This window comes from Antennarius striatus, chromosome 17 (assembly GCF_040054535.1).
Source record: "Antennarius striatus isolate MH-2024 chromosome 17, ASM4005453v1, whole genome shotgun sequence".
NCBI classification, from domain to species: Eukaryota; Metazoa; Chordata; class Actinopteri; order Lophiiformes; family Antennariidae; genus Antennarius; species Antennarius striatus.
In genome coordinates this window covers 19170783-19192943 of record NC_090792.1, presented here as the reverse complement: position 1 = coordinate 19192943, position 22161 = coordinate 19170783, and the positions used below count along the sequence as shown (strand labels likewise).

The following is a 22161-nucleotide window of genomic DNA, read 5'->3' as shown; positions in this document are numbered from 1 at the left end:
GGACATGCCGCAGACTTACACTTAGCGTCACCTATAGCTACATCCCATATCGTCATGTTGTGTATTCTCACACACGACACACACACACACACACTCTGACACACACAGCGGCGTGGCGTCTGCAGGAATGTTCAGGGAGCGGCTGAGAAGATAATCACTTTATTTTTTAACACTGCGATAACAAAACAGGAAAGGGACAGCGTGATTTTGTGTTTGCGTGTTTTAATTGTTGTGTTTTGTTAACGTGTTAATGAATGAATGAATGAATGAATGAATGAATGAATGAATGAATGAATGAATGAATGAATGAGTTAGGTGCGAGTGACACCATGAATGTTAAAACTGATCCACTGGATGTGACTCCTTTAACAGACGTCTAAAAACGGATGGAAAAAAAAAACTTCCAACATGTAAAAATAACAGGAGTATTTTTGAGATTTTGTCTGAAAATGAAGCAAAAATTAAAATCATGAAACTGTCAAGAGGCAGAAAGTTTAAAAAATGTGCAACCGGATACCAGTTTGAGAATAAATATTGAATTCTTATTAATTAAAATAGAATTAAATATGATCTGACATTCATATTTCCAACTGAATAAACTGAGTTAGAACAAGAACATCTCAGAATTTAACATTCTGCACTGAGGGCGAGTCACTGTGGTGACAACTGGGGTATCAGGATACCTCAGGTGGGCAATAAATGCCCCCCAGGTGTCACATGACTAGAAAACAAAACCTTGAAACTCCCGTGAAGTAAACACGTCTCCTGCTACGCAACGATCAGAGGCGGGGGACATCCCGTATGGGTCGCCAGTTCACAATGGAACAAACATCTGAGCATGTTAGAGTCACCAGTTGTTCTTTATTACATGTGAATGTGGCGGAGAACACGCTAACAACACGCAAACTTCACACGGCATAGCTCCAGGTCAGGATTTGAACCCCTTGCCAAAAAAAAGGAGGCTTTATCCACCTTAACCCCAGTTGTATGTGCATCCGCTTAACATTTAAATAATTAATATATATTAAAAAAAATAGAAAACATATATATAAAATATATAAATAAATAAAATATATAAATAAATTCACTATTTATATAAAAACAAATCTAAACTAATCCCTGAACTTGAAAGTGTCCAGAAGACAACATGAACTTGAGCGAAGTCGACAAAAAAAAACAAAAAAAACAAAACAAAACTGAGACGCTGTCTCTTTAAGAAGCCCCCACCGTTTCACAACAGGGGGGGTGGGAGAAGAATCCAGGAACAGCGATTGAAAAAAAAAAAAAAAAAAAAAAAAAAAAAAAAACTCCACCAAGTGGACCGTTTCAAGTTCCCCCCTCCGGCTGAAACCCTGCCTGATTTGTGGGCAATGTTGGGGATGTAGAAAAAAAAAAAAGAAAAAAAAAAAAAGAAACCGGAGCGAAGAGAGCGCGAGCCAGAAGTCGCGAGACAGCACTAACTGGGTAGCTATGGAGATGGTCGGTTTTCCTGCTAGCTTCCTTTGACAGGTGTCGAGTGGGGTAAAATAAAGTAGCAGAACAGCCTCCAACATGTACGGCAAGGGCAAAGGAGCCGTGGTCCCCTCCGACAGCCAAGCGAGAGAAAAGTAAGTCCGTTATCGCGCTGTCACAACACGGGTAGACGCGGCGAGAGCGCTCGCTAAAACTTGCTAACTGCTCGCGGGGCGCTCGAGGTACTTGCCCCGGTGTGTTTAGCTAGCTGCCCCCCGCTCGGGTAAGGAGCGTGGAAAGGAGGAGAAAAAAAGGAGAAAAAAAAAGAAAAAAGTCACGCATGGGGTAGTTTATTCTACCCCCCCACCCCACCCCTCCAAAGCGACTCGTTTCCATCCTCCCAACTCACGCAGGGTATGGCTGCTAAGTTAGCCGGAGCGCAGCTAGCCGCCGCCGCGCAGCCGCCGCCAGCTGCGCTCCGTGTTGTTCCTCCGGTGGAGCTACAACAACAACAACAACAACAACAACAACAACAACAAAAGGAGGAAAGAATGGCAGCTTTGGGAGTTGTGTCTTCTTCGTGGAGGAGGTGGTGGTGGTGGGGGGGTTGTATCTCCACGTGTTTCCAGGGGTTTTTAAACGTGAATGCGCACCGGCGGTGGAGGAGCGCAGCGGCGGGTGAGTCCCACTCGTCCACCCCCCCACCCCCCAGGTGAAGGGGAACAATGCTGCTGGAGGGACGCGGTGCGTTAGCTAGCTGGCTTTTGTGTTGGGAGCAGCAGGTAAAAATAGAATACAGCTGTTTTATATTGGGGGGGGGGGTTGATAAGAAATTGCACCAGAACACCTTTCGGAGCGTTCCGTGTTGCCCCGCCGGTTGCGGTGCATCCGGTCGGGGGGGGGAAGCCTGAGTCGTAACTTTCACGGCCCCCGTTCCGTGTCGCTTCTGTCATACCGAGTTGTGTGAATGACTTTTTTTCCTGGGGAGGGAGGGAGAGATGATGATGATGGTGGGGGTGGGTGGGGGGTAAACTCCTCGTGACTGTCCCGGGAGAGGCAGATGTCGGGGTGTTTTATCGGTGGCGGTAGCTTTGGGGGTGGTGGGGGGGGTGAAGCCGGAGCCCTCCGATCCCTTTGTCTCCACGCCGCCTCTTGTTCGCTCGGGAGGCGCGTGTCGCTCGGTTTACGATCGGTCACGATTCCCGCGGTTCGCACGCGAGCTTTGAGGCGTGAATTCGAACTACTTTTACCCGCGGACGCGCGCGTCTTCGTGCGTAACGGGGTAATTACGCACCTGAGGAGGTAAATAAAAGCATCAGCGCACGTGAAGGGGTTTGGGTTTACCCCTCCCCACCACCACTGAGGGGGAGTTGGATCACCGGTAAATACCCCCCTCACCGGGGGGTCACCGGATCGGGGTACCGGGGGAGGGGGGGGGTGGGGCATTTTCCTCCCATCTTTTGCGCCTCAAACTCCTCATCGCTTTCCTGTTGAATTATTGAGACGCAGCGGAGCAGCTGCGCTCCACTTTGCGTCAGAGTTGGGAGACAGGAGAGGATGGGGGGGGGGGGTCATCCATGTTTAAAGCGGGGGGGCAGGATGTAAGGTGTGTTTGGTGGTGAACGTGTGGAGGTGGAGGCGTATGCGCCCTCTGGATGTCCCGTCTGGGAACAGAAGTGGGGGAGGAGAGGAGTGAGGGCCGGAGGTCAGGAGGTCACCTTGGGTTGGAATGGGGGGTGGATAGAGGGCGGGGGGGGGGGGTATGCAGGCAGATGCGATCAAAGTTCACAAGTTTTGTGATTCTAGCGTTATGGTGTAGAAAAATGATGTCACAGGTCATAAAACTCCAAAAACTCATGAATAAGTGTATAGATCACCCCCCCCCAAACAACCCTCCCCCACCAGGATCCAGTCAGAACTATCCCATATCTGCTTCTTCCTCTCCACTGCCTCCTCTTCCTCCTCCGTGAGCTAGCCTCTGAGCTTTAATAATGCAGCAAGCCAGGTGCATACACACACACAGCTCCTTCTGCAACACACACACACACACACACACACACACACACACACACACACCACACATACACCTCACATACACCACACACACACACACACATAAAAATTTCATTGAAGGCCTCTTGGGGAGGGATCTACAGTGTGATCCTCCATCCTGGGACTGAAGACCGGGTGTAACGGCTCCCCTCTGCCCTCCCTGCAGGAAGCTGGTGTCTTAAAGCTTCCTGTGAGTCTTTACCAGAGGTTTACAACAAATCAGTCAGGTGGGGCTGTGTGTATGGAGAGGGGGGGGGGGTCTTGATCAGTAAACAGAAACGTGCATTGATCCGTCCATCGGTGCTCAATTTACCTGGAAGCAGCTGCGTCCTCCACTCCGGACCGCCCGTCACTGGGAGGACAGAGGTCGGATTCCCCTGGATGAGTCGTGTGTGTGTGTGTGTGTGTGTGTGTGTGTGTGTGTGTGTGTGAGCTGCAGCCTTTATACTCCTGGGTGTGTTGGTCATACGTGCAGTGATCATTATATCCCACTATGTGTTGCAATCAGTGAACAGACGGAGTCCAGGCGTGGGTATTGTGTGGGGTGATACCCAGATCGTCTCCGTTCCTTCATTCATGTTTCATATCTCGGTGCTAATCTGTTTATTACCCCCTCAGAACGGGACGACCCACTGCACATAAACATACAATGCACCCCTCATGATGCATGACGTCCCAAATCCTTATTACACCTGTAATTAACCCCTTCATAGCACCAGACCGGCTCGTGTCTGAGGTCCAGGGAATGTTCCCGATTAATTATAAGATGACAACAAAATGACATTGAACTCCAAGTGAGAAAAGTCTTGGCCCTTTTCCTGCATTTGCACTCGCTGGAAGTTTGATTAATGAAGCCAAAGATGCCCAGCAGAAGGCGTGTGGATAAATTCACAACCTGATTGGACGGCGTTAGTGACTTAATATGCAATGGAAGCCACCAACGTGTTGTTAGGAACTCGCTTTAGTAGTCTTCCAAGTCCTGTGTTACACAAACAAAGTTTTGCTGCAGGGGTTGGGGGGGGTCATATCCTGGTTCTTTGGTCTTCATACCTGGACCCACTTTATTGGCGACGTCATGCTTCACCACGCTTGTTGACATGAGCGTGTTCCCAGAAACACGCGTCACGGTCAGACAAGATTTACATCATGGAGGGTGGATGTACATCCGCCAGCTGTCCTCCCCCCCACCTATCCACGCCACAGTCATGTGAAGGATGGGGGTGTGATCATGTGACACCATTCGGCAGTTACTGTCTGTTAGCTTATCCACGTCGTACAGACTAGATTTGCATACCAGCAATTCAGACTTCACACATTTGCATAACGTTAGCAGTGGCAGCACGCCGGCGGCGGATCGCCTCTCCGTCGCTCCACGGAGGAATTTTTAAAAAAAAAATTCTCTTAAATACAACATGGGTCTTAAATGCTGATGCAGCGATTATAACAACTCGTGATGATTAAAAACCAGAGCGCCTCCTCAGGTCAGACGTACGATTACGGATAATTAACATACAGAAATAAAGATTAGCCTCACAATCGCCAAAATACAACCGTTTCCTCGTCTTTAAAACCAGAATTGTCCAATATTTTTAGACGGAGTGCACACCAGCTTTATTATCTCCAAGCATGTTCCATTGATCAGCTCATTGACTAATGATTGGGGGGGGCGCGGAGCTACTGTCCCTCTCATTAGGACCTTATTGGCCCATCAGGCGGCTGCCGGCTCTAGATGCTGTCATATCCACGCCGCCGGTCGATTGATGGTCCATTAACAGCCTATTAAACACAGAGCGGAGGCGACGGGACAATGTGAGGCCGATGGGGGTTTCCCGCCCCCCAGCATGGTTCTGATGTGTTAATAGACCCACGTGGGTCGCCTGTGGAGACAGGTCTGTTCAAAAAGTCCGGCCAAAGAGAAAGTGTTGGGTTTTTGTTAAACCTTTTGCTCCGATGTGATGTTCCCTAAAGATGTAGTGAAGGGATTGTGGGGCCACAGATGTGCTGCTGGGATGTTGGGGCCCCCTGTACAAGTCCGGAACCTCCCCAGGAATCTTTGGTTCCGGCTCAGGAGCTTCACTACAACAGTTTATTCCCTCAAACCTGCACCTGAAGAAGAACGTGAACATCTGCCATCAAGCCCGTCACTACAGGGACGACAAATTTAACGGTGGTTTTGGTCTGTCGTGGTCACGGTCGGTGGACTCTGGAAGCTTTTTGTCATCATCATTATTAGCGGTGGTTTGTTTGTAGACAATTCCATTGATAAAACCGGTGCCTTCATCAAACACAAACCACCGCCTTCAGGTGAAGACGATTCCCGTCTCACAGTCCATCGGCAAGGACGGTGCCGTCAGGATTATTAAACTTTAAGAAGCTTTTGAAACTCATCAGAATATGGGGAAAGCAACATGGTAACTGGTTAGCCTAGCCGAGCCTAGCTTGCCTCTCTCTACCTAAATACTCTCTCTCTACCAGATGATTTTTAACAACCTTAAATCAAAGTGTTGACACTGAGACGGACATCCTGACTCGTCCAGCGTCCCTAAAATCCAAACTTTTACCTTCTGGTCCCTTCAAACCCGTTCTTACGTGAACGTCTTGATCGGTTTCTTCCTGTAGGTTTTCCATCTCTTCAATAGCCACATATTTACATAGTTTGCCCATCTTTTCCTCTGCTAACAGTTTCTTTTTTTTGCCTTGCAGGTTAGCGTTATACGTGTACGAGTACCTGCTACATGTGGGAGCACAGAAGTCCGCACAGACCTTCCTGTCCGAGGTAGGATGACATCCATGTTTGTGCAGACATTCGATGACCGTGTACAGTCCTGTCATCCGGCCGCAGTGGATGTTTACAGCAGCTAGCACGCTGAACATGAGCGCACAGCATCAATTTTTCACGAGGAAAAGCCTCCAAACTCAGAGCGGATCGCGCTTCCTGCTGCGGTTGGCGCGCGATTAGCAGAGCGCAGCATCTCGGGTTTGACTCAACGTCGGCGCCCGTCCTCGCGTCTCCAGCATCGACAGATTGAGACGGACTGATTAGATGTTCTTAACCTCAGGACCTGCAGACGTAATCCTGTCTCTAGTGGCCAAACTGACTCTCCTCCTCTTCCTCACCTCCTCCAGATTCGATGGGAGAAGAATATTACGTTAGGGGAGCCGCCTGGATTCCTCCATTCGTGGTGGTGGTGAGTGTCGCTTTAAATAAAGCTGGAATTTTATGTTTTGTTCTTTTTTAATTTCACAAACACATCAGAATTGATTAAATTCACATTTTATTTTTACATCCTAACATTATAAAAACTTTAAATGACCATATTTGGTGGTTGTTGATGACACGTGTTGTTATCCATGGCTCCCATTGGCTGGAGGTTACTGTCCAGACTCACAGAGGGGCGTGACCCCCCTGCCTCCTCATGTCCTCCTCCCCTCCTCCCATTCTCCATTTCTTCACCCCGTTCCTGAAACAATAGCCCCAGATGGTTAGGGAATGGACCCCCACCCCACCCCCACCCTCTTGTTACCCTTTGTGTGCCCCCACCTCCCACTTTTCTCCTTTGTTCACGCGGGAGAAGAATTCTTAGCAGATTAAGCCGATGCATTCCATCTTCCTTTGTGCCACCTCCGTCTCCTTCCTGTCATTCCTGCCCCTGGCTAGGGTTTGACCTTTAGGGTCGCCCCCCCCAGGCCGCCGTCAGCAGTTCCTCTCCTTTTAGTCATGAGGTTTATGAGGATTAAAACACGTTTACATACAGCTGATCGGTTACCCAAACCCATGAAGAACACATCTGACTAAAATGGGAAATCCAGCTTCTGATCATAACTGTGACGCACAAAGTTTGATTTGTTTCCCTTCAACCAGAACTGATGGTTTAAATATCAATTCTCTACTTGTTTGCCTTGTTGACTCACATGTCTGATTTAGGCTCTCCTATTGGCTCCAGTCCATTCCATCACAACCAATCAGAGTGTCTGATTCATGTAGAAGAAGCTCATATTCTTAATAATAATATTTTTCTTTCTGAATTTATGTGATTTTTTTATTCATTATTATTAATTTATCATTGGTTCAGATGTTACTTATTACCTGTATATATTTTTTTTTAAAATTTTGTCGTCCCATCAATATTTTTATCCTTCCTGACAATCTTAAATAACCAGTCATAAATATATGATTCAATTTTTTTAATGGTTGAATGATGAGTAGGCGAAAAATATGTTGTGAATAACAAATAGTGTTTTTTATGATTTTTTTTTAAATTAACAGATTATGATGAATGTGTTTATGTTTATGTGACAATTATAGTTTTTGAAAAACATTTGCAAATTTGAAATTTTTGTTTTCTTTTCTCAGTCGATTTGTTTTCTTCGATAAATAAACAGTATTTCTCGCTTTTTTTAAAATCTCAGTCGACAGCCGTTAAATCAAATTAAAACTTCCGTAAACTTGGGAACGTTTCCATTGGGTGTGTGTGTCACATGACGCTCGCTGTCTCGCCTCGAGCTCCATTATGAAAACCAGTCGGCGATGGCGGGATCCAAATTTAATCCGGTTTGTGATGGTGCGTTCAGGAAAGTCACAGAATGGATTCCGACTATAAGGCTGTAATTTAAAGGAGCAAATATTTAAATTTGTAAAAACACCTTTAAATGCTCGTTAAAAGTTGAGCGACGCACGTCTTTGCCGTGAAAATATTCCTCAAACTGCAGCTTGGAGCGTCTTTGTGATCTCATCCCGGGAATGTCTGAAGTCTGAAGTCTCCCAAATATGTCCGTGTCTTATGAAAAGCAGCGGCGACTGAGAAACTCCAGATGTGTGGGATTCGGCGCGTCTTTGTGCGCCGCAGACTGCCAGGCCTGGTGAAGTGCTTGCGTGATTAGCGCTCTCGTTAGCGCTCTCGTTAGCCATGTGGCGGCTTCCTCGCTGTTTGCAGCACTCGAGCTAAATCGATGCACAAAGACCCGTTTAATTAAGACCTCTTAGGTGGCACACCAGCCGTTAGCTCTGGTTTCCACTTAGCGGAACAGGATGGAGTCAGCTGACGTGTGACATCATCGGCCGCTCCTCTGGGTCCACCTGAACAGTGGAGTGTTTGGTCCAGCAGGTCGGCCATGTTGGAAGGGTCGAGACTCATTCTGTCAAACGACCAAACTTGACTTAAAATAAAACACCTACGACGATCTAAACACTAATGCGGTTTTCCTCAAGTGATTGTTAGCTTAGCCAGCTAGCCTCTCATCCACTAGCAGGTCAGGTAGAAAGCAACCAATCACATCACAGCACTGGGATTTAAATAAAACAACCATCCTTTTTCAAGTTACTGAAACAGGATGTGACAAAAAAGGTAGTGAATGAAGTCCATGTAGATTCAGTAGCATCTCTGTGTGTGTGTGTGTGTGTGTGTGTGTGTGTGTGTGTGTGTGTGTGTTGTGAGTGAGTGTGAAGTTGATTGGGAGGGTCCACTCTGCCATCCCACCGCCCTCCCAGCGATACTCAAGTGTGTAAGTGCGTTTTTAAGAGCCTAGCGAGACGATGAGTGTGTGTGAACGGCTCGTGAAAAGCTGTTGTACATTTGTGGTATTGCTCTTTTTGATAACCTTTGACCTGTCACTCTCCCCTCCCACCTCCCCCCTTGATTACAGTGTATTCTGGGATTTGTATTGCGCGGCTCCAGACCGGAGGGAGACCTGCGAGCACTCCAGCGAGGCCAAGGCCTTCCATGACTACGTGAGTGACCCTCCTTCCTCTCCTCTGGGCTGCAATCAGTCGCTGCTCTTTGTGGACTCAGCTGTTTCTGTCCTCATGCATGAAAACTTTTATTTTCTGCCTTTGAGATGGACTTGAAAGAAAAATTCTTGCTGCTGTCTGAGGTCAGAGGTCGCAGTATAGCGTTGGTAGCGATCCAGTGCCGCGTCGGAGGACGCTTCGGTGGGGCGTCTGCCTGCTGTCGTGGCTAAAAGCCCACTCAGGATGGGAATAATGTTAGTCCTCCACCAGGGGGTGGAGCTACAGCCTGTGTGTGTCCGTGTATGTGTGTGTTGGTGCCATGTGTCGTGATTGACACTGTGCATCTTCTCTGAATAGTGTGGGGAGATAATGGAATAGAGTTCTAATCCTGTAATCCCGGCACTGGTCCGAGGCTAAGCCAGGGATTTGTTGGTGTGTGTGTGTGTGTGTGTGTGTGTGTGTGTGTGTGTGTGTGTGTGTGTGTGTGTGTGTGTGTGTGTGTGTGTGTGTGTGTGTGTGTGTGTGTGTGTGTGTGTGTGTGTGTGTGTGTGTGTGTGTGTGTGTGTGTGTGTGTGTGTGTGTGTGTGTTATTGGATGGGAGGCGTCTTGGCGAACGGCCCGTAGGAGGGTGGAGGGGCTCACCCCCTCACAGCCAGAGTGCTAGTTAACCCTGTGTGTGTGTGTGTGTGTGTGTTTGTGAACACGCCTTGCGCTGATAAAGTGCAGGAGAGGGGAGGGTTTGCCTCTAGGCTCCGCCTACCTGAGACATCAGAAGAAGTCTTTTTAGTGATGCTACATGCTAAGCTAACGTAAATTTAACAGAAACCGTTGGACTGTTAGAGTTTGGGGTTTATGGAAAGATTGAGTTTTAGAAAATTAGACTTTTGTTAACTTTTTAAAGTATTCCAGAAACAGAAGTTTGACAAAAAAAATTTGACGTAACTTTTAAAAAACTGTTTTCTTAATCAAATCAAATATTGTGATATTTTAAAAGGAGGAAGTATCTATCTATCTATCTATCTATTGTTTATTTACAGATATTTACATCTTTTGTGATGTCATGTGACCATAAATTTCTTTTCTTCCTGCGTTTGTCACGATGTTGTGAAAACTATCAAGTTTAAGAGGTTAGAAGTTCAAAACCTGAACATTTAATGACCTAAATAACCTTTGAGGTTATTTATAAGAGAAATAAAGATATAACTAAAACTTAGAGGAATAAATTCTGGCCTTGAAGCCAGTTCCCATAATTCATTCATACATTCATTCAGACTCCTGCTTCTCTGGTCCCTGCCTCCTCCTTTTACCCCCACCCTCACCTTCTTTACCTGAACCCCCCCCCATCACCTCATCCATCTTTCTCCTCGTCCCCTCCCAACTGAACCGCTATTACTTCTGTCCTCCAGAGAAGATTGATTGGCTAATCTAGCTGTTTGCCCACAATGCCGAGCAGCGCAGAGGAGCTCAGACATGGAAACACAAAAGAGGGAGAGATGACGATTTTCCAATGTGAATATGATCAGAGAGTCAGAGAGGAGTGTGTGCGTGTGTGTCCGTTAATATTATATTAACTCCCGTGTTTATTCGGTGTCCTCTGATGCCTTGCTGGTTGGTTCTGGGGTAGTGTTATCTTTTCCCATAGCCGTACATGTTAACGAAGTATTTTATCAGCGGCTGAAGGTCTGTTTCACGGGTCGGACTCTGTTCATAAACTCATTTCTAAAAATAAGTCCTTCATAACGAGCTCAATCACGTTAGGATTTTTTCCGACTCTTCCCGTCGCCGCCGCAACCAACTTCATCCCGTGTGCATTTTTCCCAGGAGGCGGTTGCTTTTGCTCCGACGCCGTCACTGTGCTGTAATGGAAAAAGTGAAAAGAGCTCCATTAAAGCTGATAATTAGCTGCGTGATAAAATTTGGAAATACTGTCAGGCGCGTGTTGAACAGCCTGACGAGGCGACGCAAACCAAACACCACCTGAACTGAGGATGGAGAATCAGATGGACCTCCATCGATATGGAAAAGAAAACATTCAACCATCTGACGTGAAGAACTCTGATCCTGTGACCCAGTTTCAGTTCTAAAACAACCTGTCATAAAAACTGATTCGGTTTTTATTTCCCCCTGGAACAGGTGGAGTCCGTAAAGTTTGGCTGCACTTGTGTTGGATTTTTAGCCACGAAAAGAGAGATGCTGACATTTTCTGTTACCATCTGCTAATGGTATCAGTGCTAGCGAATGCTGGTGCACTTGTGCTTCATGCAAAAGCAGTTAATCCTCTAATTAAATGTAAATAATGCACTACTTTGTGTGTTTATGGTTTTAAAATGCGTCCACCTGCTGCTACACGTTGAACATCTCTGCGTAGCATTGATGCTACAGGAACGCGCTCACATCCCCAATAGCGACGGGATCTATTTCTTGGTCTTTTGGAGTGTTGGCTGAGTGGATGCTGTGTCTCCGGCGTGCGTTCGGGTCGTCATCATCCGTGAGCGCACGTGTTGGCGTGTGCACGAGTCCGTCTGTCTGGTGCGGCGCTGCGACGCTGGCACAGGCGTTTTGGGAAAGAGTGTGTTTGGTGTGCCATTGTAGAGGACCAGCTGGGCTTTCAGAGTGTGTGTGTGTGTGTGTGTGTGTGTGTGTGTGTGTGTGTGTGTGTGTGTGTGTGTGTGTGTGTGTGTGTGTGTGTGTGTGTGTGTGTGTGTGTGTGTGCACGCGCGCGGGCGTGCGTGTGTGTGTGTCAGACGTGTCGGTGAGAGTAGCAGCCGTATCCTGTTGCTCTGAAGCGAAACACGCTGTTTTGACTGGGCTGATAAATTAGCCAGATCGCCACAGTCAGCGATTTTTCCTCTTCTCTCCTCACTCTCCTTCTCCCCCATCCTTACTCTTTCACCCCCCCACCTCCCCACCCCCTACTCTTCCTCCTCCTCCTCCTCCTCCTCCTCCTCCCGCTCCGAGCGTCGAGGACAGCGGGTCAAGGAGACAGTGATGAGGTACATATCAGTGTGAACCAGAATGTAGATTAGTACCCTCTCCAGGCAGGGACACACGTAAATACAGACACACACCCGGATGCTTCCTCCTCCTCCTCCTCTTCCTCCCCCTCCCTCTCTCCATCCAGTGTTTACGTCTCTGTCTTCCTCCTGTGAAAGGTATCCAGCCCAAGGGTCAATAATGTGTTGAGCACTATTGATCTGTCCGATAGCCCCCCCACCCTGCCTCCTCCTCTATGGGCGAGGGAAGCAGAGGGGGCGGGATCAATGCTGCTGTGTGTGGCCTCATCTACATACCGGACCGGATCGGCCAATCAGATCGTTAGACTTTTGTCCCCTGATGGATTATCCATCAGCGACTGGAGTTCGGCAAAAGATGAAAGTCAGACGCAGCGTGACAGCCTGGTGATGTCACAGTGGGGCGGGGCTTATTTATGATGTGTGCAACTTTAAGAATCAAGTGTTTTTTTGGGGGGGGGGTTTTCGCGTCTGTAGCTTTTATCCTAGCTGCTAACTGCTACTAGCCGCTAGTTTGGGGTCAAAGCCGGTTTGCTTTTTTTGCTTTTTCTCCCAAGGACTGGTTTAACATCAAACAATAGTTACACAAATCGTCCTTTAAGGTGTGGTGGATAAATACAACTAATATGATACAACCAGCATTAAACAGTTTTATTCTAAATATAATAATAAACCTGAATACAGTTTGTTTCAACTTTTATTAGCAGCGTCCTCGCAACGTCGCACCAACTTTTGTTTCTTGTTGGTTCTGCTAGCCTGGGAGTTTCATTTTAGCGGTAATGCGTTCTGTGTTAGCGGCTCGAGCGGCCCCTTTAAGAAGGTAGTCATGTGACCGAGGCAAGCATCTCCACAAGCATCTAGAGTGACTCATAGACAGATGTGGAGGAGAGAATCCACTCATTTAAAACTAAACATTGTTCAGATCTGTTTAGCTTCCAGCGTCGGTGAAAGTAACTCGTTCTTTCCTCTCTACCGAACCACTTACGCCTTTCAAGTCATCCTCCGTTCATTTTACGGACATTCAGCCCCGAGCAGAATAATTCAGCACCGCTACAGGAAGCCACGTTCTCCATCCGGGCTCATTAGCTCGGCGTGTCGTCGTTGTTTGCCTAAAGATCGTTTCCTTGTTTGCCTGCGACACGTTCCTGCAGGTTCACCCGGCAGATCCAGTTCTCCTGATTCACAAAGTTTGACAGGAAATTTAGAGGCGGGCTTTAATCAGAAAACACAACTGGATCCTTTGGTCCAATCAGGAACCTGCATAACTCTGAAGCTGATCATTAATAATCAATAACAGCAGGCTGATCGATCAGGAGCCCACGTTCCTCTCCTTCATCTTTCTCCTCTTCTTCTGCATCTTCTTCTTTCTGTGCTCCTGGAGCGGGGGATGCCAGGGGGACAGTGTGGATTGGACCTGTCTCCATGGCAACAGCTTCTGCAAGCTGCTGACACCCCACTGGGGGTGGGGGGTGGGGAGGGGTACAGGGGTGGGTTGGGGCACTGGTGAAGGTGTTTGAGCGCCGGCGTTGGGAAAATGAGTGGAGAGGGTCACAGGAAGGAGAAAAGACGGAGGAGATGTGGGGGGGGGGGCAGCCGACCCCGCTCCCTCCCCAAGGGACTCTGTGGCCCGCTCCTGTTTGCTAGCATGATTAGCATAAAGACAGGGGGAGGTGTGTGATTGTTCTGTTACTACGTGTTGTTCTGGAGAGGAAGGGCAGCGAGTGTGTTGGAGAACACGCCTGTGGCTGGTAGCGTGTTGTCGCCCATATGCACATTGTGTGTCACATGACCTAGTGTGTCCTTAGGTGTGTGTGCTGATGAGAAAGTGTGTGTGTGTGTGTGTGTCTCAAACCCCCTCCGCTGTCCCGGCGTCTCTCTGCTGAAAGGCGTCCCTTTACCATCATGTGATGCAACTCTTTGTTTGTCTGTGTGTGTGTGTGTGTGTGTGTGTGTGTGTGTGTGTGTGTGTGTGTGTGTGTGTGTGTGTCTGTTTGCACGCGCTTGTGTGTTTGTTCCGGCACGCTTATGTAAGCGCTGTGAACGCACGTCTACATCTATGTGTGGACAGGAATAGTTCCATCACTGAACTCCTGGCGTTTTTCCTGTGGAACATTTTTTAGTTGTTAGTTTTTAGAGTTGTGATAGAGTTTTTTGAGTCTGTTAATGTTGGATAATCAATAATCTAGTCTGGTTAATACATTCTCAATATTCTTTCCACCTTATTTGTGAAGATTTTCTGATAAAAAAGTAAATAAAACTTGACTGGAAGCAGGTTTTTCTTTCAAAATGACATTCAGAGATCCTCTAGGAGGAGGAGGCGTCACTCTGTTGGTTTTGTTGAAACCAAATGTTCTCCTGCGGTTCTTCAGGAGTTCTCCAGAGCGATGCTCCTTTATTGTATTAATGTTCCATCTTTTTTACCCACACATGAACATAAACTAGCAGCTGATGCTACCTAACATTTAAAAGGCGCCGCCTGCTTTACTTTGTCGCTGCTGATCTATTCAGATGCTCATTGATTGGCCCAGATGCTGTCATGTGATCAGTGATTGGGTCAGGGCAGCCCTACGTTTAAACACAAACCCCTCTGTAAAATTCAGATTTTATAATTGAAGAATGAGAAATTATGAAATTAAAGCTTCAGTTGTACACAATTTTTTTGCTGTATTTCTATGAAGCATCATTTAATTATATCTTTATCTCATATAATTATAATCGTTAATTTGACATATGGCCATATAAATAAAATAGACAGCCCTAACAGATGTTTACTGTCTCGTATATACAGACTTGACGTTTGAGGCTGCAGGAAGTGTTTGATGACATCACTGCGGTCTTCACTTGGTGGACCTGCAGGAACTTCATCAAAGTTTCTGTGTGATCTGAACTTCTTCCTTTTCTTCAGGGTTGGTTGTGGTTGCAGGTGCAGACACTGCCCCCTGTAGGAATTCACCGGCGGTGCATGGTGTATGTAATTCATGCACACACACTCATTTAATCAGCACGTTTGTGTGTTCCAGAGCGCGGCGGCGGCGCCCAGCCCGGTGATGGGCAACATGCCCCCCAACGACGCCATGCCAGGTGGTCCCATGCCCCCAGGTTTCTTCCAGGTACGACCCGCCCTCCCTTTCCACCGTCCTCTCACCTACTTCATCCCTTAATCACCTACAGAAACACTCCCGCCGCTTTCCTCCACCGCTCATCCGTCTCTCAAAAACAAATCATCAAAGTTTAGGCAACATTAAAAAATATTCCAGCTTCAGTCGACGATTTAATTCTTGATTTTAGTCGCGTTTGAGTGTTAAGGACTGATATCAGGCTGTTTATCAAACCTGCATCACAGGACTGAGGTTATAATGAACAGGCTCTTCTAATTAACTCCCTCCTTTTACAATCCGTCCCAGAGTTCCGTACCGGAACCTCGGCTCCGTCTTTCCCACTTATTTTCCTTTTCCCAACACATTTTTCCAACCATAGTTCATCCAGATGTTGACACCCCCCCCCCTCATATACTCGCTCTCCGGGGTCCATCAATCCCGTTTGCCATCCCACTGTCCCGCATCCGTCCATCTCCTTCGTTTCCATTTACACGTTCGTCCGGCTCTGTGAAGGGAAAGGTTTTAGCTTGGGGGTGGGGGTGGGCTTTAGGGGGGCAAATGCACCATGTGATAGACAGCACTGGCATTTAGCACAAGGGGAGGGGTGATAAGGTGGCGGAGAGGAGCGAGGGAGTAGAAAGGCAACCATCGAATCGTGGCCCGGTGTTGGTTTCTGTGGCTGAATGCGACTCCATTGTTTGTTAGCTGGTGGGGGGGGGGGGATTAGTCAGTGTATGACTGTGAATAAGCAAGGGAAAGGGGGGGACGGGTGAGGAGAGACATGGAAGCGCTATTTATAACGTGTGAGATCGGGCGAGGGTGTGTGTGTTTGTGTGTTGTGTTCAGGGGACTTCAGTGTGATGGAAAGACTGGGGGGGGGGGGCTCGCTGCAGATGTGGGCCCGGCTAAGTCCAATTAGAGTTCAAGCATTTTATTTGTTAAAAAGCTCACTTTTTTTCCGTCTCACGTTATTTTTAACAAAAAAGGTCGACTCCATGCAACGTGGTCAACGCCAGCAGTCGGTCCATTGAAGGGTTAATTTTTCCTGAAACGAGCATCAGGTTGTTTTTAGTTCCGTCGTCATGGGAGACGTCCAGTGACATCATCCAGGTTTTAATCTGAACCTGCTCGTACGATCAATTCACCGTGAATTAAACTAATATCTCTATCGGTAACTGAAGTTTACGACAGTCCCTGAACGCCACATCTCAGGTGTCTTCCTCATCGAGATGCTGATTGGCTCATAAATCCCCCGGTCTTTGCCCCCGCTGTCCATGAAGGATCCTGTGGCATAATGAGTTATTTATTAGGGGTCGTTGACCTCTTGTCTGGGGGGGCACATGGCAGCAGTAACCCAGCAGGGGGGGCGCCTGTTTTATCACCCAGCAGCAGGTTTACACCAACAAAGCAGAACTCCGTCGCCTTTTTTTTTCTGGTTTTGTTTTTGTGGTTTAAACTTGTGGCCGAAGCTTTGGCGACGCTGCCCCCGTGTGGTCGAGAGGGGTTCTGCAGGCACCCACCCTCCCAGAGAGTCCAGCAGCTGCTCTGGTCTCTTTAATGCTGTGGTTTATTTTAAATAAAGAATCAGCCCAAAATGTCCCAACTTCACCCCCACCCCATCCTTTCTCCCCCCCCCCCCTCTGATGATTATTAAACTGGGTAATTCCTCCAGGTGTAACCCACCCCACCCCCCTGTGGTCCCTCCCCTCTCTGATGTCGCTCTTCTTTCTTAAAGGGACCACCCGGCTCTCAGCAGTCCCCCCACGCACAGCCCCCCCCACACAACCCCAGCAACCCCATGATGGGACCTCACGGCCAGGTAAGACCAGCACTTTCTCTCAAACACTCTTCCAGCCCCCCTCACCCACACACAAGATATTTCTTATCGTTCACCACTTGCACACACACACACACCCCCCTCCCTCCCTGGAGCTCGGTAGCTCAAGCTACCCCCCCCCCTCCAGTAACAAGCGGGGCCCGTTCCTCACCAGAGCCCCGAGCCGGTTGTCCCCGCGTGGGATGAATAATTCACCTGCTGCCCCGCCCCCCCCGGAAGAGGCTTGTGTTGGGGGGGTCGAACAATTCTCTGCTCCTCCATTCTCACACACACACACACACACACACATAAACACACACACATAAACACACACATAAACACACACTCCCTTCCACTCCGCTTGCTGGTCCTCGCAGCTTATAAATAAAACAGCAAGGAGGCGCTGAGGACACACGCACACACACACACACACACACACACGCACACACACACACACACACACACAGCTTTATATTCATGCTAACAATCAAAGAAAAGCTAATCCAGCCTCAGAATGCTTACATTTGGTTAGCACGTGTTTTAGCATGCTAGGACGTCTGTTAGCCGTTAGCATCGCAGCACGTTGCTCATGTGGTTTCCTGTTTCCTCTTCGCGTGAGGAAGCAAGGAAACGCTTCCTCTCAGGTTTTGGACGGACCGAATCATCCTATACCACAACCACTAGCGTGTGTGTGTGTGTGTGTATCTGCACGCGCACACACACACACACACACACACACACACACTGCGGTGTTCTCCCGTCGCCGTCATCCGTCATCACACCACGCCGTGTCCATCTGTGCGTCTTCTAACCGCCTCCTGATCGATGCTCTGGAGTTGATCAATAATGAAGTCTCCTCCCTCCTGCCCCCCCTTCCTGCAGCCCTTCATGTCGCCACGGTATCCAGGTGGGCCACGCCCCTCGCTCCGAATGCCAAATCAGGTACGCTGGTGGGGTTTGTCAGTTGTTCCTTCTTCTTCTCTGACGGATCTCTGCTCACCTGATGTTCGGTGTCTCCCCTCAGCCTCCGGGAGGAATCCCCGGATCTCAGCCTCTCCTGCCAAACAGTTTGGACCCGACGAGACCGCAAGGTGAGACCGGTTCAACAGAACAATCAGTAGCTGGACTGATTAAGTTTATTCAGACACTTAAATTACTTAAAATTTAATAAGAATTAAATGAAGAACAAAATAAAAAGGTGAAATATGACAACCAACAGAGCACGATGGAATCAATTCAGTTTTTATCCTCAAATTCAAAATTAAACAAAAAACTATAATTCAGAAAGATTGAAGTGATTACATCAGCTGGTAAACATTGGAAATCACTGGGTTTTTATGGAATAACTTCAGTTGATCAATAAAACTAGTTTATCAATAATAGCACAGATTATTTATTTATTAACCATGACCCCCCCCCCCCAGTTGAGATCACTGATTTAGTTTGTGATTCTTCTTCTTTGTCAGAGATTAATTGGTTGCATTTTACTCGGCTTTGGTGTTTGGTGCTAGTTCCTAGGTTGAGGGGGTCTGGAGTGGGAGGGGGGGGGGTCTGGGGTGGGTTTTAGCTGCAGATTACAGCTCCGGGGATCCGACTAATGGGATTAGAATAATCCGGCGTGGGGGCGGGTGCTGGTTCCTGACCGTTAAGGAGGAGTGGATTCACCTCAGAGAGTGACCCTGTGCTTATGCTTTCAGGACATCCTAACATGGGAGGGCCTATGAGGATGAACCCCCCCAGGGGAATGGCCATGGGCCCACAGGTGTGACGCACCTGCAGAGACACACATGTTGATTTGTTGTTATTTATTGTTTATTGTGTGTTTAACGCTAATGTTGTTCATCCTTCTATTTCACCTCAGAATTACGGCGGTATGAGGCCTCCCCCCAACTCCATGGGGGGTCCCATGCCAGGAATGAACATGTAAGTTACAGTTAGAGCCTCTGCTCCAATGTCCCCTGTGTGATCCACAGTCGTCTTCATCATCCTCTTCTTCTGCCTCAGGGGTCCTGGAGGAAGAGGGCCTTGGCCAGGACCTAATGCAAATTCAGTAAGTCAGAAAACGTGACCTTTGACCTCAGCAGGAAGTGGTGATGCCATGTCGACTCTTCCTGCATTTAGACGCTCTCGATCGTCAAGGTCCCGTTACGTCATCACTGATCACTGATTCATCTTTTCTCCGTAATGTGGGAAAAGTTTCTGCTTCCTGTGCAGTCATGGCAGGAATAGAACTTTTACTGTCTGTTAACAGATTTCTTAACAGTTGGTCATGAATTATTTTGGAGTTTTAGGTGTTCTCCACCCTCTTTGGCTTCCTATGAATGACTGTCTCCTCTTTGCTCCTGCAGATAGCCTACTCCTCCTCATCTCCAGGAAACTACGTGGTGAGTTCAAAACACCAGAGCAGCTCTGCTTTTTTATTACTATTATTATTACGATTATTATGTTTTATTATTACTATTATTTTTATTTTTATTATTATTACTACTATTATTATTATTTTTATTATTTTTCTTGTTATTATTATTACTGCTATTATTATATATATATATATATATATTTAAATTATTACTACTACTATTATTACCACTATTTAATTACTATTATTATTTATTATTATTATTTACTTTATGTTGTGTTGTTTTACTCCCCAGGGCCCCCCAGGAGGAGGAGGTCCACCTGGAACTCCCATCATGCCAAGCCCAGGTGGTGCGTCAGCTAACTATGTCCCCGACACTAACACCGTCTGTCTGGTTCCTCCCCCCTTTAACACGCATGAATTAACCCCAACCCCACCTTCGTTTCCGTCATTCATGTTTAACATGTTGATGTTTTTCTATTTTTTAATGTTTCTGATTCTTTTGTAAACAAACGTTTGTTTTCTTCCAGATTCGACGAACTCCAGTGAAAACATTTACACCATGATGAATCCCATCGGCCCGGGTGGAAACAGACCCAACGTCAGTCTCTGGTTATTTCAAACATTTTAACTATTTCAGGTGGAAATGTTGTGTGTAAACGTCCCACCTCTGTTTCTCTTTAGTTCCCGATGGGACCGGGGCCCGACGGGCCCATGGGGGCCATGGGGGCCATGGAGCCACACCACATGAACGGATCGCTAGGTGGGTTTTCCTCCTCTAGAGTGACTGCTGTTGCTAAAAATGGATAAAGTTCACCTTAAAACTCTAAACCGCTCCTTCCTGCCCCCCTCCAGGGTCCGGGGACATGGACGGGTTGCCAAAGGTGAGTCAAAACCTCCTCCAACTAAACACATTTACGTACCTCAAAGACATTTTTTGTCGCTCACGTTGCCCTCCCCCCTCTTCCCCCTCCAGAGCTCTCCTAATAACATGGGGGGCATGAACAACCCTCCAGGAACGCCGCGGGACGACGGCGAAATGGGCGGGAACTTCTTGAACCCATTCCAAAGCGAAAGTGTGAGTAGAGTGGATCACATGACAGCCCCCCCCCCCAATGGTTGTCCTGAACCAGAACGCTCGCTGAGGGTCACATGACTCCTTTAATAATGATGTCAGGGTAGTGATGATGATGAAGATAAAGGCTAGTTTCAGGTCTAGTACTCGATTACTTGGGAAACAAGTTTGTTTAAAGGAACAGTTCACTAAATTCAGTGGGTGTGGCCTAAAGTAAAGGGACAGGCTTTTTTAGGTCGACTGCTTCCAGCCAATGAAAATCCTGGAAACACCCAGAGTCTCCGCCTCCCAAATGAACCCAAATCTGTGAGGCTAAGTGATCCATTACCCAGAATGCAATCTTCTGGTGTGATTCAGGTCTTTATAGTAAAGTTGAATTGAATCATACGCTTCAAACTGACCCTGGAGCCTCAGGGGTTTCAGCCAATCAGGGATCAGTAGAGAAACATGTTTCTGCCGCCTTGTAATCAGAAAAGTTTCCTGTCAGGAGTTCTGAGGCTCCTTCTGCCAGGTCGGAGCGCCATCTGGTGGTTGAACGTTGTCGGTGACACCCACTCATCTGTGCCCCCCCACCCCCCTCCCTCTCTCTCTCTTTGCAGTATTCACCCAACATGACGATGAGTGTGTGATTTTATTTTTCCTTTTTATTTCTGTTTATTTTTCCTCCTGTTTTTACGTCCCCTGCACCTTTTTTTTATTTTTTACTTTTTACTCAACCTTCACTTCACCTTGGATTGGACCCCCCCCCACCCCCCCAACAACCCCCTCCATATGGGATCCACTCTGCCCCCTCCCCTTCTTCCTTACCTGTCTCCCCCGGGACTGCACAGCCTTCTGGGACGGCCCTAGAGCATCCTGGGACTCTGATTAAGGCGGGCCCCCCCGGGGCGTGCAAGATGGCCGGCGGCATGAACAGGAAGCAGTCGCAGAGCAACAGGAAGAGCCTCCTCTCTGACTCCGCCCCCGGCCTCCCTGGCTTCCTGTCAGGTTCTAGACAATGAGCGAGGGGAGGTAGACAGACAGAGGGGCGGGGACAGGAGGCGACCCCGCCCTCCTCTTACTGGAAGCTTCTCAAACACAAATTTTGGACTTTTTAAACATTTTTTATTTTATTTCTGTGTCGCCGTTCGTCCAACAGAATCGGCCGAGGGTCGGACGGACCTTTAACAGATTTTCTGATGAAATTTTTTTTTTTTTAAATTTTATGTATTGTATCATTGCTATTTTTATTATTGTATTGTTATTGATTATATTGATGATCATTTTGAGAACGGGCACATTGTTACGATGAAGGCGTCGCTGAACACATCAGAACTGGTTTGCTGTAAACGTGGCTCCGCGCGAGCACGCCGCCCCCTGCAGGTAGGATTTCGCCCTCCACGGTACTGATTGGTCCCTTTTTGAATTTTTTTCCTCACTTTTAAAAACACCTAAAAAAAAAAAAATTTCTGTCTTATCCATCCCAGAAGAAGCGTCTCCTGTTTTTCTTTGCTTCTAATGCAGTGAAATGCACACTTCTATTTATTTATGGACTTTAAATTTGTCTCTTTTTTAAGTGTTACCCTGGTTT

General features: G+C 47.5%; 1 protein-coding gene across 2 annotated transcripts; it reads left to right on the top strand.

Moving 5' to 3' along the window:
• Positions 1-566: 566 nt before the first annotated feature.
• Positions 567-21349, top strand: zgc:110158 (uncharacterized protein LOC553590 homolog). Of its 2 annotated transcripts, none has more exons than XM_068339011.1 (18): positions 567-1607; positions 6208-6280; positions 6631-6692; positions 9148-9232; positions 15264-15353; positions 17077-17160; positions 18040-18099; positions 18182-18248; positions 18855-18919; positions 19019-19080; positions 19162-19207; positions 19506-19541; positions 19812-19863; positions 20047-20117; positions 20201-20279; positions 20372-20400; positions 20493-20594; positions 21191-21349. In XM_068339011.1, the coding sequence occupies exons 1-18, from the start codon at positions 1552-1554 to the stop codon at positions 21218-21220; spliced, it is 1149 nt and encodes a 382-aa protein (XP_068195112.1). In that variant the 5' UTR covers positions 567-1551; the 3' UTR covers positions 21221-21349. The 2 variants fall into 2 exon arrangements, with proteins under 2 accessions (XP_068195112.1, XP_068195111.1); XM_068339010.1 differs by having other exon boundaries at positions 19812-19866.
• The last annotated feature ends 812 nt before the right edge of the window (positions 21350-22161 follow it).

Bases quoted from the DNA above. Each gene is read 5' to 3' on its own strand.
- zgc:110158 (XM_068339010.1), top strand. From the start codon at position 1,552: ATGTACGGCAAGGGCAAAGGAGCCGTGGTCCCCTCCGACAGCCAAGCG. The intron at 15,354-17,076 runs GTACGACCCGCC...TCTTTCTTAAAG, and splicing joins TGCCCCCAGGTTTCTTCCAG to GGACCACCCGGCTCTCAGCA. The intron at 20,118-20,200 runs GTCAGTCTCTGG...GTTTCTCTTTAG, and splicing joins CGGGTGGAAACAGACCCAAC to TTCCCGATGGGACCGGGGCC.